Source organism: Artibeus jamaicensis, unplaced genomic scaffold, assembly GCF_021234435.1.
Source record: "Artibeus jamaicensis isolate MK-2021 breed Jamaican fruit bat unplaced genomic scaffold, CSHL_Jam_final contig_700, whole genome shotgun sequence".
NCBI classification, from domain to species: domain Eukaryota; kingdom Metazoa; phylum Chordata; class Mammalia; order Chiroptera; family Phyllostomidae; genus Artibeus; species Artibeus jamaicensis.
The window spans coordinates 11,642,583-11,656,501 of NW_026521930.1; the positions used below are offsets into that span (position 1 = coordinate 11,642,583).

At 43.4% G+C, this 13,919-nt stretch overlaps 1 protein-coding gene across 4 annotated transcripts in view; it reads right to left on the minus strand.

Annotated features, from left to right (window-relative positions):
* Window positions 1–13,647, minus strand: part of CREBBP (CREB binding protein) — a 144,812-nt gene extending 131,165 nt beyond the window's left edge. For all 4 annotated transcript variants that reach the window (XM_037154601.2, XM_053671674.1, XM_053671673.1 and 1 more), the window contains exon 1: window positions 12,748–13,647. In XM_037154601.2, coding sequence (XP_037010496.2) covers window positions 12,748–12,832 — 85 coding nt within the window. In that variant the 5' untranslated portion in view covers window positions 12,833–13,647. The remainder of the gene's footprint in view (window positions 1–12,747) is intronic.
* Between the last annotated feature and the right edge of the window lie 272 nt (window positions 13,648–13,919).

The window sequence follows — 13,919 nt, forward strand, 5'->3', positions numbered from 1 at the left end:
AATCTGAAATGAGCTCAGTGTTCATTCCAAACATTATTAGTGTTCAAATGAACTTAAAAGGCAGGAAAATAAAAAGTATTATAAAGAAGGACTTTTCAAAAGTACTAATTTTTCCTAAAGGAATGCGACAATCTACATTTTCGTGCCCAATGTAGTAGTTAAATGTTGCTTACATAAGGAAAGCTGACATTATTTCAAAACACTCAAAGAAACACAAGTTGGCTGTCAGGTCTTATAGCATCCAACACATTGATGAGGGAACCTCTAAAAGGATTCTATTAGAATCAGAGAGTGTGACAAAGGAAGTGATGACTGGACACAACACTAAAACACAATCACATTTTCCAATCTTTGGATGGCATCTCTAAGTTAATTTACACTTTTTTCAAATCATTCTTGCTAAAAGTCTACGGTTTTACACCAGGAACTACTAAAACCCCACTTCTCACCTTTAAACAGATTATTCTAACCACAAATACTAAAGATGTTTTGCTCTGAATTTGATTTACTTTTTAACTAGTTCTTCATGACAAGAAATTATGTTAATGGTATTTTTTAATGAATTCAGAAGAATATAAAGTAGCGAGTCCTCCCAAACCATCCCCAGTCCCTAACTAAGAAAAATAATTTTTAGAGACTTCCTTCTGGAAATCTACGCACACATTAGTAAATACCTTTTTACCACTAAGAAGGATCTAATTATCATTTATTTGTTCTCCATTTTTTAATGTAATGATTCTCTAATTTATCTTCTCTCTTAAGTATCCCTTACACTCCCTCCTTCACATCGGCTATGGTAGAGGACTCAGCTACTGCTCTTCGGAAGGACCTTTGGAACACCTCAATGTTTTGTAATTTCTAAATTAACTAAATTAATGAAAAGGTCTGGAGTTAATATGACTATTCTTAGAAGTCCTATCAAGTAAGACACTTGATTTCTGCTTCATCTGCTTGATGTAGAAGTTACAGATATTTGTATATCAAGTAATAAGGTGGATAATAAAACCTAGAAAACTAAACAAAACTTTGGTGTGAACTGGCTGCATGATGTGCAACATGACAACAGTAACAAAATCTCTAATATTCTTCAAGATGACATGAAATTAATTTTAAAATATTTTTCCTATTATCATTTTTTACTCCTCAACTGGGGATACGTTTATTGATTTTAGAGACAGAGACGAGAAGGGGAGAGGAAAGGGGAGAGGGAAGAAAGAAACATCAATGTGAGAAAGACACATCAACTGGATGCCTCCAGTACACGCCCCAACCAGGGGTCAAACCCACAACCTTTTGGTGTACAGAAGATGCTCCAACCAGCTGCATCAACCGGCCAGGGCTGGAATTAATTTTTGTAAAACCTCAGTTCTTCCAATTTATACCAGATAATGAAAACACTGTAATTATCTTTATTATTTAAGTACAGCACCAAAACATTTTACCGTCAAAAACAATGATTTTTAGAAAGACCACTCTTTGAACATTAGTATTTCCAACAGTTCTGAGATATCTGTCATTCCGAAATGCACTTACAGTGGAACAACATGTATAATGTGCCACTTTAGTAAGAAAGAGTAAGTAGAACATGAGCTTATATATGCACAGCATGTCTCTAAATAATATACACTTATTTGCCCAGGAAAGTAGAACTGATTGACTACAGAAACAGGAGAGGGAGGATTTTCACTAAACATTCTTCTATATACTTTTTGGAATTTTTAACCCTATGAATGTTACCCTTTCAAAAAAAGTTTTTAAACAACTTTCTTAAACTGCTTTTCCTGGTGCCTTTTTCCTTCCACAGTGGGGTGTGGGAGGAAAGTTGTCAACTCTCACTGCATTTAAGGACTTAGATGTAAATATACCTCTTGGAAAAGCTTATCCAGACTTCTCCCATTACGCTGGAAGTGATGGGTTTCTAAAATTTTGTATTTTTTTAAAGATTTTATTTATCTATCTATTTATTTATTTTTAGAGAGAGGGGGAAGGAGAGAGGGACAGAAACATCAATCAATGTGTGGCTGCCTCTCACATGCCCCCTACTAGGGGCCTGGCCTGCAACCCAGGCAGGTGCCTGACTGGGAGTCCAACTGGTGGTCCTTTGATTTGCAGTCCTGTACTCAATCCACTGAGCCACACCAGCCAGGGCAAATTTTTTGTTTTGTTTTTAAAGCCCTAAAAGAATGACCTGGCCCTGGCAGGGTAGGTCAGTTGGTTAGAGTGTTATCCTGGTATGACGAGGTTGTGGGTTCAATTCCCAGTTAGGGAACATACAAGAATCAACCAATGAATGTGTAAATAAGTGAAACAGTAAATCAATGTTTCTCTTTCTCCCTCTAAAATCAATAAATAAAAAAGAATGACTTGGACTCCCTGGTCTGACACTTGGAGTCTCTCCACGACCTTACCCTGCCTTCAGATGGCTCCCATAATTCATCCTGCAGGAGCTCCAGTGTTCTTTCCATTAAGAAGTTTCCCTGACTATCCCACCTGAAGCATCAGTTTCTTCGCATCACAACTTTGATGTCAGTTTGCAATTAGACAGGCACTGGTTGGACTGCAGGATTGCCTACCTACATCACTACACTCTGAGTTCCAAAAGGACATAGCCACCGTCATCACCATAGCCTAGCAGTATCCCACATATAGGCCTACTCAACTCCCGAGAGCAGGACCACACCAGCAGTCTCCAACTCTCAGGAGAAAGACCACACTGCTTCTAAATGGTAGCCCACTAAATGTGAACCAAAAACAAAACTGGTTTTTGCAAAAACTATTACACGCTCGAAAGTTTATACCTGCGTATCTTCACACTTGATACTTACGCTGTTTCCAAACCTAGAATAGTATCCCCTCCCCACAAGCTTCCATTCATCTTCAGGTCTCAGTGCTAATGGCACTTCTCCCAGGAGCTCTTCCAATACCCTTCAGAACACTGTCCTATACCTAACATGCATGAACCTCCCCTCTGAGGTTCTAGGTAACACCTGACTATAGCGGCCTTCCATGAAGGCAGACACTGAACCTGTTGTGTCCCCAATAGATTTCTAGGGCTGACAGCACATGTGACTATTTACATTTACATTAATAAAATTAAATAAAATTTAAAATTTAGTTCCTAAGTCACATTAGTAACAGTTCAAGTACTCAATAGCCACAAGTAGCTAGTGGTTCCAGTACTGATCAGTATAGATAGAGGGTATGTCCATCAACACAGAAAGTTCTACTAGACAGTGCTGACTTAGAGATTATCAAGATTCCTGGCCAATGTGGCTCAGTTGGTTGGAGTGTTGTCCTGTAAAACAAAAGATCTCAGGTTTAATTCCTGGTCAGGGCACAAGTATGGGTTGTGGTTTGGTCTCTAGTCAGGGCACATGTGAGAGCCAAGTAATTGATGTTTCTCTCTCTCTTTCTCTCTTCCTTTCCCTCTCTCTAAAATCAATAAGCATGTCCTCAGGTGAGGATTTAAAAAAAAAGAGAGACTATCATGAGGAAAGGATACTGGCATTTCAAACAATGAAAATGTCTAAACCCATTCTCTTCCTGTTGGGAAAGAATCACTTTTTCCTTAAACTTTAAAAGATTGAGAAAGTCATCAGTGTGTGATAAAACACTGAATTTTCCCTGGATAATTTGAATGACTTCCCAGTTGTTTTTTTGTTGTTTTGCTTTTGTTTTGGGAGGCATTTTCTCCTTTACTCAGCAAGAAAATTCCATGGTTTTGGTGCTGTGTCAGATCCCTAGCCTACATCATCCCAACCCTCACTAACCTGCCCTAAGAGGTAGATGACATCTGTATTTTCCCACACAATTAAACAGTGAGAATAGCTGCTACAACCTGCTATAATGCAAGGAACCATAGTAGCCCCCCCAAAGCTAATTAAAGTGAAATGAAAAATTCTAGAAGAAAAAACCCCATTTTAGAGATGAGACAACCCTCCCCTACAACACCGCCAAAGCTCAGATGTAAAGTCACAGGATCCAAGTCAGAGTTTATGAGCTGGGAGCCAAGCAAGATTCAGCGTCCACTCTGACAGGAGGCCAGGGCTCCCGCCTTACTACCACTGCCCACACCCCATATAAAAAGCTCTGACATTTCCGTCAACTCTGAGTCATGGTTAGAAGGTTCTACTTTTAATCAGGTGACAGATACTCAAAATATTTTAATCCAAAGGAATTGAGTCAAGCTTACAGTCCATAATTGTCAAAGCAAGCGCCAATTATTTGATAGATTTCTATAGTTCCTGTACGTCATCATTCAGTTTCTAATCAAATACCAAATCCACTTTACTTAGATATTGTACAATAGCCTCTCTACAGGCTATTTTAAAGAATAGTCACTTAATTTTTCTTGGTATTTCATTGGTTATACTAACTGCACAGTTAAATTACGTACAGGTAATGGTTTTGATTAGGGGGGAAAACCAAAATATTTGGGGGTAAAGGGAAGTTTTAAGTTATAAAAAGAATTTGCTTTATAAAAAAATTATACAATGCCATTAAACAACTACAACTATTAAGAAACACCTACTGTATACAGTAAGGTACAGGTGTTATTAGAAAGACTGGCAAATTCAGAGATTTTCAAACAGTAGCATATTATGCACCTAGAAATAAGAAAGTCACATTTAATCAAGTGAAGTTTTCTGTCACCATTAGATTTTACTATTCTTAGCTATGGTTCAACTAAATATTCTTTTGATTAATGGAAATGAAACACGGGGGGAAATGTCACATGGGATGCTATCCGAGTCTTTCTAAGGGTGAAGTTTGAAAAGAAAGAATTTGACTTTTAGATATAGAGTTCAAAAACAGACTTGCTCCCCAAATTTAGAACCAGAAAACACCCTAAAAGCAGTTTTTCAAAGGCAGTAAGTCATTCTAAAAATTGTCTAAGAACCTGGAAAACAAAAAACCACTTTTGCTTTTCTTGCACCCTCTTCCATGTCCAAACAATCTCCCACCAAATCTGAGTTGATCACTTCTCTTCCAAAGTTCTGTTCTGATTCCACTGCACCCTGTGCATGACTCCATCCCAGCCCTCCTGTCAAGTGATCACAGCCCCCAAGCGAAGATGAATACGCAAAAGCTCCCCCACCAAGCACTGATGGAAGGCTTACACTTTAGCACTAGTAATATGCTGCAATGTAAGCATGTTCCTGAAAGTTAAGCCTAAGACTGAACAGTGAAAGTGTGGAATCCCTTTCCCTAGTTAATGCAGGGGTTGTGGACAAGCATGCCCACCCCAAGGGGCTATTTATTAGCCGTGGAATGGAATTCTGAAGAGGGAGGCACCAGTACGAAAAGGCCTCAAAGTGAGCTGCAGTAACACCAGGCACATGTGTTGAAAACAAGAGGGTATGGCTAGGTATTTGAGAGCTTATGAGAGACTATCTGGGAAAACTAGAGAAGACACGGGTGAAAGCCACAAGACATCAGAACCACACAGACAAAACTGTTCTGAGTGGCCAGAGTGTCTCTGCCAACAATAATGAGGAGGCATGGAAAACCAGCAGGTTCCCTAACTACCTGGCTCCTTGCTATGGTCCAGCAGGCACCAGAGTCCAGGGGCACAGAGGGCCCATCAGGCTACCCCTGGTGCATGCTTCTCTTAGTCAAGGCCCCTCACCATCCTCAAGGTCTGTCTAAGATGTTACCCCTCACTCAGACACCTAGCCCTGTGCTTCTGCATACAGGAGCATTCAGTAAACAGTGGGGGTATAAATGAAGCCCTTTTGGGGTTGCCCTTTCTGACTCATGCATATAGCATTTGATCATATTTGAGGACTTTTGCATTCTTTTTCAAGTTCTGCCTCTGAGTCTTATCTTAACACAGTTCTAAGCTACTCAAAGACATGATCAGAATCCTTTTGTACGCTGCTACTGCCTAACAGGTACCTCAGACTGAACCGCAATATACTCAGTAAAGAAACAGAATCACATATTCACCAGATACTTAGTCCATGAAATATAATTCAAAATTAGTAAGAGTTTTCAGAACATGTCACACTACTTAAGTTTTTGCAATTTTAGGATTTTATGGGCATTGTGTTCCTATTAAAAAATACAGTTGAAAATAGAGACAAAAATCAATAGTAGTGATTATATAATTCTCGACTATATACTCACTAAGCAGGATTACACTACAACACATCTGTCTGCCCATGGCCTTGTGTGGGTATGCATACAAGGCTGCTGTTGGTTTCAGAAGCAACAACAAGCAAGTCTCTAGTCCAATCAAATGAGCACTTCCCAACTCTAGTGAGTTTGGACTACAGGGCACACCCACCTTCCCTAGTAAGGACAGTGCCGGCTGTCATGCACTAAACATTTACTTCAGACCAGGCATTTTTCACACATCATCTCATTTTACCTTCAAAACCACCTTTAGAGATGAGAATGGTTATTACAGATGAGGAAACTGAGGGTCAGGGAGCTGATATAACTGACCAGGGTTATGATGCTAGCAAAGAGGGAAAGAAAAGTGACACCCACTTGACTTGGCTCCAAAGCCAGTGCTTTCACACCCTTCGCTGTCAACACCATGGCCTGTGGTGCCACCTGTAAGAGCCCCAAATAGGCCCTGCCAGAACAATCCTATGGCCAGCCAGGTTGGCCCATTAGTGAAAATGCACAGGTGCACATCTGTATCTCAATAGAACTGAGGATTAGGACAAACAGATCCTAACATTTATGGCAATTAACCTAAAAACACAATCTTGTGAGAAAAAAATATGAGAACTTTGAAAAATAAATACTGTCCATTAGTTCACTCATTCCCTCAACTATTTCTGGAGGGCCCAGCCTGTGTCGGGCAATGCTCCCAGAAACAGGAAACATGGCTACGAAAAGCTCTCAGAAGCTGCTGTGGGGCTGCTCACCTTCAAGTTTCACTGCAAGGTGTAGACTTGGAGGGCAGAGGATGGCAAGGGAAGAAGGAAATACTGCGTGAGCCACTGGAGTCAACAAAAAACAAAACAAGCAAAGGACCAAAACAAGCACCTTAATTCAACTCAGTTTTTGTTAAACTTACCTGACTTTAAATGAAGCAGTACATAAAAGTGTTACAGAAGACCAAAAAAGAGAAGCTCCCTGCAATCTTGGAAGTGGCCCCAGACTCTGAATGGCTTCCCCCTGGGGCTCACTGGGCTCAAGGGCTTATCACCCCTGCTACCCACACTTGAGGGTCAGCAGTCCCACCAGCCCACAGTAGGTGCTCAAAACACCTGTGCTGCTGTTAGTTGATAGATCTTGTCCTTGAAGTCATCAGAGACAATGGAGACTAGGGCAACCCTGACAGCCCCGTGCTCTAAATGGATTTTCAGAGTATTAGTCCCACATTACATTAGGGCCCCACAGTGTGGCCCACAGGCCAAATTGTAGTTTTATTGGCACACAGCCACACCCATTGCTGTAGTCTCACTCTAAAATGGCAGCACTGAGTTCATGTAACAGAGACCGATGGGCCCACAAAGCCACAAATACGTCCTCTAGCCCTTTATATAAAGTTTGACCAACAATGTACGAGAGACCCCCTGCAAAAAAACAGAATTTATTTATTTTAAAAATGTGTAGTCTTACATGTTTAAACTTCAGTCACCTAAAAAGTACTCTCCATTTGATGCAATACACCTACTCAGACTTTCTTCCACTGCTCAAAACAGTAGATTTTGATGCCTTTTAGTGCTTCTGCCATTTTTTGTTTCACCTCTTCCCCATCCGCAAAACATTTCCCCTTGAGGACTTTTTTCATTAGTGGGAAACAAACAACCAAAAAAGGTTGCTCCAGGCAAGATCGGGTGAATAGGGAGGGTAGGGCATGTGGATCATGCCATTTTTGGTCAAAAAAGGTATGGGAATGGTGTATTATATGAAAAAGGCTTGGGAATGGTGCAAACTACAGCCCTTCTAAGACTTACAACCCATCAGTACGCAATGGTTCTGGGAAGGTCTGCACCTTAAGTTCCTTGCCTATTCCCAACCTCATCTGAGAAACACCTCTTCACACGGACTAGTTTCTTGGACTATACTCAAAGTGCTCGTTTGAATAAGATAAAGAGGCTGTGTCCTGACTAATGTTACCCTAGGAACTGAACTGGCTTAAAGCGAGCTTTCCTAATCTTGCTTTACACAATAGGTACATTTCATCTTAACAAGGAAAAGCATACTTCAGCAAAATCATTTTTAACTTTTATTTTCAAACACAATAAATAAAAATACAAAGTTGGCACTTATATGGCCCCAAGTAATAGTGTACTTTGTCACATAACCACAATGACACAAGTCAGAGTTGTAAAAACACTGGCTAACAATCTAAGCATCAACTTGCAACAGTAGGATTACGCCTCAGTCTCTTTATAACTCATTCTCAATTATGTTTACGAATTACAGAATCAAATCCAAATGTTAAACAGGCATAATTCTCAACCTTTTGATCAACTGCCAAGCACCTTTGTGGGATTCATACTCATCCACCATCACCCCTGAGGAACTTCAAACAGAACTACTGTTCTCACCTCTGTTATTCGAAAGCCCCTACTTTTTTAACAAGTAAAAGCAAAGTCATGACAAGTCCTAGCCCTAGAAGTCTCTACGAACTTGCTTTTCCTTAGCTAGAATTTAGTTAAGAAATACAGTAATTTGACTGATCCTCAATTATTCACTGCAATAACCACAAAGGTGAGACCACACAGTGTAGGCCTGGGGTGCCAGAACCAGAGGGAAGGGGGAGTTCCTGCCTGGAGGCCCTGGCAAAGAGAACACACCCCTTACTCCCGCCAGAGTGGCTACAAATGTTCCCCAGAGGGATTTCATTCACTTGCTGGAGTTAGGTGACTGAAAGTTGCTAACTACTAAAATCTAGGTCTGTGATTCAAGTAAATTCCATGTTTATGGATATAGATTTTTAAAATGAATATACTATATTGGCCTATTTACTTTAATTATTAGGTTTGGTTCAGGTTTTGACCCTCTGCTACTTTGGGCAGATTATCTTTCTCAAGTATGGTTCCTCACCTAAAAGCAGCAGGAATAGTGTTTCCCCTTCCTACCTCATAGGATGCTGTGAGGACCAATCTGATGGAAAGAAAAGCATTCTGATATGTAAAGCACTGCACATTTTTAAAAAAATTATCATTTTGTTGTAAAAGGTATTTTGGTTGACAGACATATTTACCACAAGCTTTCTTTAAATAAAGTTTCCTATTGCAGTCACAGGAATTCACATTATAAAACATAATTACACCTGCTTAGGGACACTTATACAGATGAAATAAATATATCTATCTTCAATTTTTAGAAGGCAGCCTTATTAAACTTTTCTTAAATAATATTTAATTTATTTATTTTTAGAGAGAGGGGAAGGGAAGGAGAAAGAATGGGAGAGAAACATCAATGTGTGGTTGCCTCTCATGTGTCCCCTATTAGGGACCCGGCCTGCAACCCAGGCATATGCCCTGACTGGGAATCGAACTGGCAACCCTTTGCCTCACAGGCCCATGCTCAATCCACTGAACTACACCAGCCAGGGCTAAACTTTTCAATAACATCTTTGTTATATGTAAAACTGGCCTTGAGCTGACAGGAAAAAAAAAAAAAGGCTACTGCTTGCCTGGATATTTATTTCTCCTACACTGTTAAATCATGTATCCCTGCTGTTGAAAGACTAATATGCTGTTATAATTTGGACATATTTAATAAAGAAGTTTCCAACACACACAACTAACTACATATTGGTAACACAAAGTCCTCCTACTTCTTATAAAGGGTGCCAAGTAAAGGAAGACTATAGTTGTTACAAAGTGTTTAATCCTTCAATGTGAAAGAAGAAAATGCTACTTCAACATCTGATACCATCAAACCTCACTCCTGAGCTGAGGTTTGGATGGGGTGGGAAGTACCCCATCCTTTTTCCTTCTTCCTGTCTTCCCTTGGGGGTGAATTCCCTATTTAGTTAGGCACCACCTCTACAACCTCTCCTCAGAAGCCTTTCCTGACCTCTCCTGCCTGTCTTAGGTGGCAAAGGCATTATCACCCAAGATGCTGCCTTACTTCAACTGTGGAGTGTTTTATGCACATCTGCCCTCCTCCTTCTAGACTGCAAGTGCCCATCAGGCAGCACTCTGGCTGGTAAGCTCCTCAATGGGCAGGGATTCTGTTCTTTTGGCCAACTGCCAGCCCCCAGACTCATCTAACAGATACCAATGGTTCCACAGACCAGTCCTCACAGACATGCACTGAATTGTGACAGTCCAAGTGGCTCTCTCATTTCTCAGGCTGCCAAGGCCTCCTCCCAATCCCCCTAACCCCTCAACTCTGCCCATGCACAGAGATCCCCTCCCTCAACAGAAGCAGGGGAACACACCTTGCTCCAATTGGCCCTATTTTCTCTTAGAAGGCTCAAATACACATTCCCTTACTAAAATAAGATTGAGTCTCTCAAAAATGTTATTCCCAGGTCTTCACACCTGTTATTCACATTTTCCCATCTAACCAAATGCCTTCACTCCTTTGATCGTATATAATGTTAAGTCCATTAGTTCTTTATTTGCTTAATTTATGTCCTCAAGATCTGTTTTAGACTAGTTACAGGATACAAGGTTGTATCTTATTTAATATGCTCAGTGATCCCCTCCTCGGCCACCCACACTAATACACACTTCTAAAATATTGTAATGGGAACAATGTGTAAATTTTATTCTTTGGATTATTTAAATCAGAACTATTAAGAACTGACATCTTCGTTTCACTTTTGAAAAGGTAAAAGACCTGCCATACGTCACCAGGATAAAAATTGGAAAGCGAGGAGGGAAAAGTGGGCAGAAATAGAAAATCATTTCTGATAAATTTCATTGTGATTATAGCAGCACCTCAACAGCTGACCATCTAAGAAACAGAGCTACTCATAAGGCCATCTTTTTTGGCTCTATCTTGGAAACAGCTAGATGTATATAGCAGGGCAAGCCCTTTTGTTACGTTACTAATTTCTTCCTCTGTGTAAAACAAGATCTACAATAACCTCGCTTAACAATGGCAAAGCTGCAAAGCCATCCAAAAAGTTATCAGCCTCAGAGGACAAGCTTCAAAGCTGAACTTCCTGGTATGATCTACATTTCACATAAGTAAAGACTTTTCGCTCAAACATGACAAGATTAATGAAGCAAAAGAGATCTGTTCTGCAGTAAAAGGGCATTTAAATCACAGCTGTTTCTACATTTCTCAGTTCGGATAGTTAATTTTACAAAATTAACATCAAACTCAACTCTTTAGCAGTTTTTAGAAGTATTATTAGAGACTTTTCTATTTCATGAGACTTATTTACTCCTCCCCACTGTTTAACAAACTTCATTTTAATTAGATGAGACTCTCCTTATGACAAACTTTAAAAAATTGTTTCTCTCACATCTACATTAACGAATATTCTAGAAACTGTACTAAAACCAAAGCCACAAAATTTAGATTTTGTTTCAACAGTAGAAAGAGATTTTTAAACCACTAGTACAATAGAAATATGCTGGGTGGTAACAGAAATATTTGCAGAAGCTGAACAGCTGTGTCTACTGGAAATCTGAAGGGATTGCTGCAGCAATGTAATTCAATTTGGACCCATTCATTATAAACTGGTTTTCAGATACTGCTACTGCACGACTGTACTGGAGAAATGCAAGCTGCACCCGCAACAGAACTGTTCCTGAGCAGCGACAAGTTCTTACTGCAAAAGAGAGCTCTAAAAGAGGAAATACAACTAGTTCATAATGCTACTGTGAACCAGCCCAGAAGAACCCCGAATTATTTAATGAATAGACAACTAAAATACTACTTTTAAGCAACCGATATGATTATCTAAGAAAGTTTTCAAGGAAACTGCTTATTGTGAAAAAGATTATTTATTCAGTATCCTGCTAAAAGAATTTCTTAGAAAAATCGTTAAGTTCGGCATTCCTTGACATAATTTGTACGCCTCTACACTGTAAAATCAACATGAGCTAGACGGTGATTGCAGCCCAAACGAACCTATTTAACTTTTTTTTTGAAGTTATACTTCTGTGAACTTAAAACACACCATCGCAATTTTTAGAAGATCTTGCTAACGAAGTTTGGGGCTGTGAAAAATGGAGTGATTTACTCCAAGAAAATAAATATATTCCAATAAATATACTTGGAGATAAATATACTCCAAGAAATATACTCCAAAAAACTGCTCAGTTGTAAACTGCTCAAATATACTCCAAGAAACTACTCAGTTGTAACTTATATGCTAGCTGCTGCATTGTGAATGTGTCACCAATTCCGAAAACACTTGGGGTTCTCTTTCTGCTGCACTATTTCTTTCTCTAGTCAGCAAACTTACCCTCTGCTGTCACCCCTCCAGACAACCTCGCGTGTGTTGACACACGGCGGCAGGGGCATCTGCCACGCAAAATAAACACGCTTCACTTTACTTTTTCTCCTTGGAAGTACCACTCAGTTTCCACGCGAGGAGGGCTCATCAACTCCGGGAAACCCGAGTGCACCTGGGCATGAGCCCCCCACTCGGACCCCACGACAGTCTCCCCACAAACTTCCCCTCTCCCTTGGGGCTCTGGGGGAATAGACTGCGCCGGCCGCCGCTTGCGGGGTGGGGTGGGGGGGTGGGGGTGGCTGCGCAGGCCCACGGCTGAGTTCGGTTCTCCAGGCGGCACTCACCTTCGGGGGTGGGGTCTGACAGCAATCCCCGAGGCCCCCGACCCCGCCTGGCCCCCTCCTCACCTGTGCTGTCATTCGCCGAGAAGCCAGGCGAGCTGAGTTTGGCTCGTTTGGGGTTGGGCGGTCCGTCCAGCAAGTTCTCGGCCATTTTCACCTGCTCGCGGAAACAGCCCCGAAAGCGGACGGCGGGGCCGGCGACGGCTCCGGAGCGGAGGTCGGCGCCGGCCTTGGCCGGCTACGAGTGAAGAGCGAGCGCGAGCAGCGAGCGAACGCCGGGGGAGAGGGAGGGCGCTGGGCGCAGGGCCGGGTGGGGGAGGCGGCGGCCAAATCTCAGCCACAGCAACAGCGCCCCGCAGCGCTCACCGCCCGCCCCCGGCCGCAGCCACCGCCGCCGCCGCCGGCCGCGGCCCCCTCATCCCCTGCCCGCCTCCCGAGCGCGACACTCCGCGGCGGGGGCGCCCAGGCGGCCTGGCCGCCCCCCCCCGGGCCCGGCTGGTAGCGACGGCGCCCGGCCGGCCGGCTTAGGCAGTCCCTAGGAACATGGTCCGCCGCCGCGCCGCCGCCTCGCTACCCCCCCCCCGCGCCCCACTTAATTAATTCGCTCGCGGCCCGACGACCTGGGGGCTCCGGGCTCCACTCCCCGCCCGCGGCCCGCCGCTGCCGCCGTAAGAAAAAACAATGCGCGAAGCGGAGCCGCTGCCGCCGCCGCGCCCCCCCACCCCCCGTTCCGCCGCCGCCGCCGCTGCCGCCGCCGCCGCCGCGGCTCCGGGAGGCCGAGCCGAGAGCGGAGCGGGGCCGCCGGAGCGGGCGCCGAGGGCCGGGCGGAGCGGGACGGCCGGGCGGAGCGGGGCGCGCGGGTAGTTGTAGGGCCCGGGACCGGCGGGGCCGAGTAGATCGCGCTCGAAGCCCCGGTCGGGTCCGCGACAAGATGGCGGCTGTTGATTCCTCAATTAAAAAAAAAAAGAAAGTTTTTTTTCTTCTCTTTCCAGAGCCTGAACGGGGAGGGGGAGGGGGCGGGGCACGCCGGTGCGTCACCCCCCGCGGCGTCACCACGCACAGCCCCCGCTCCGCCCCCTCCACCTGCGCCGGCCGTGGCGGAAAGAACCGAACGCGCTCGGGCGGAAGGGCCGAAACCTCTGCCGCGGTGTGTCAGGCGGCAAGGCGGCGTAGCGGAGAGCTGCAGGGCGGCGATGGGGCCTGCGGGACCCCCGGCGCCCGGCAGAGCACTGTTTGGG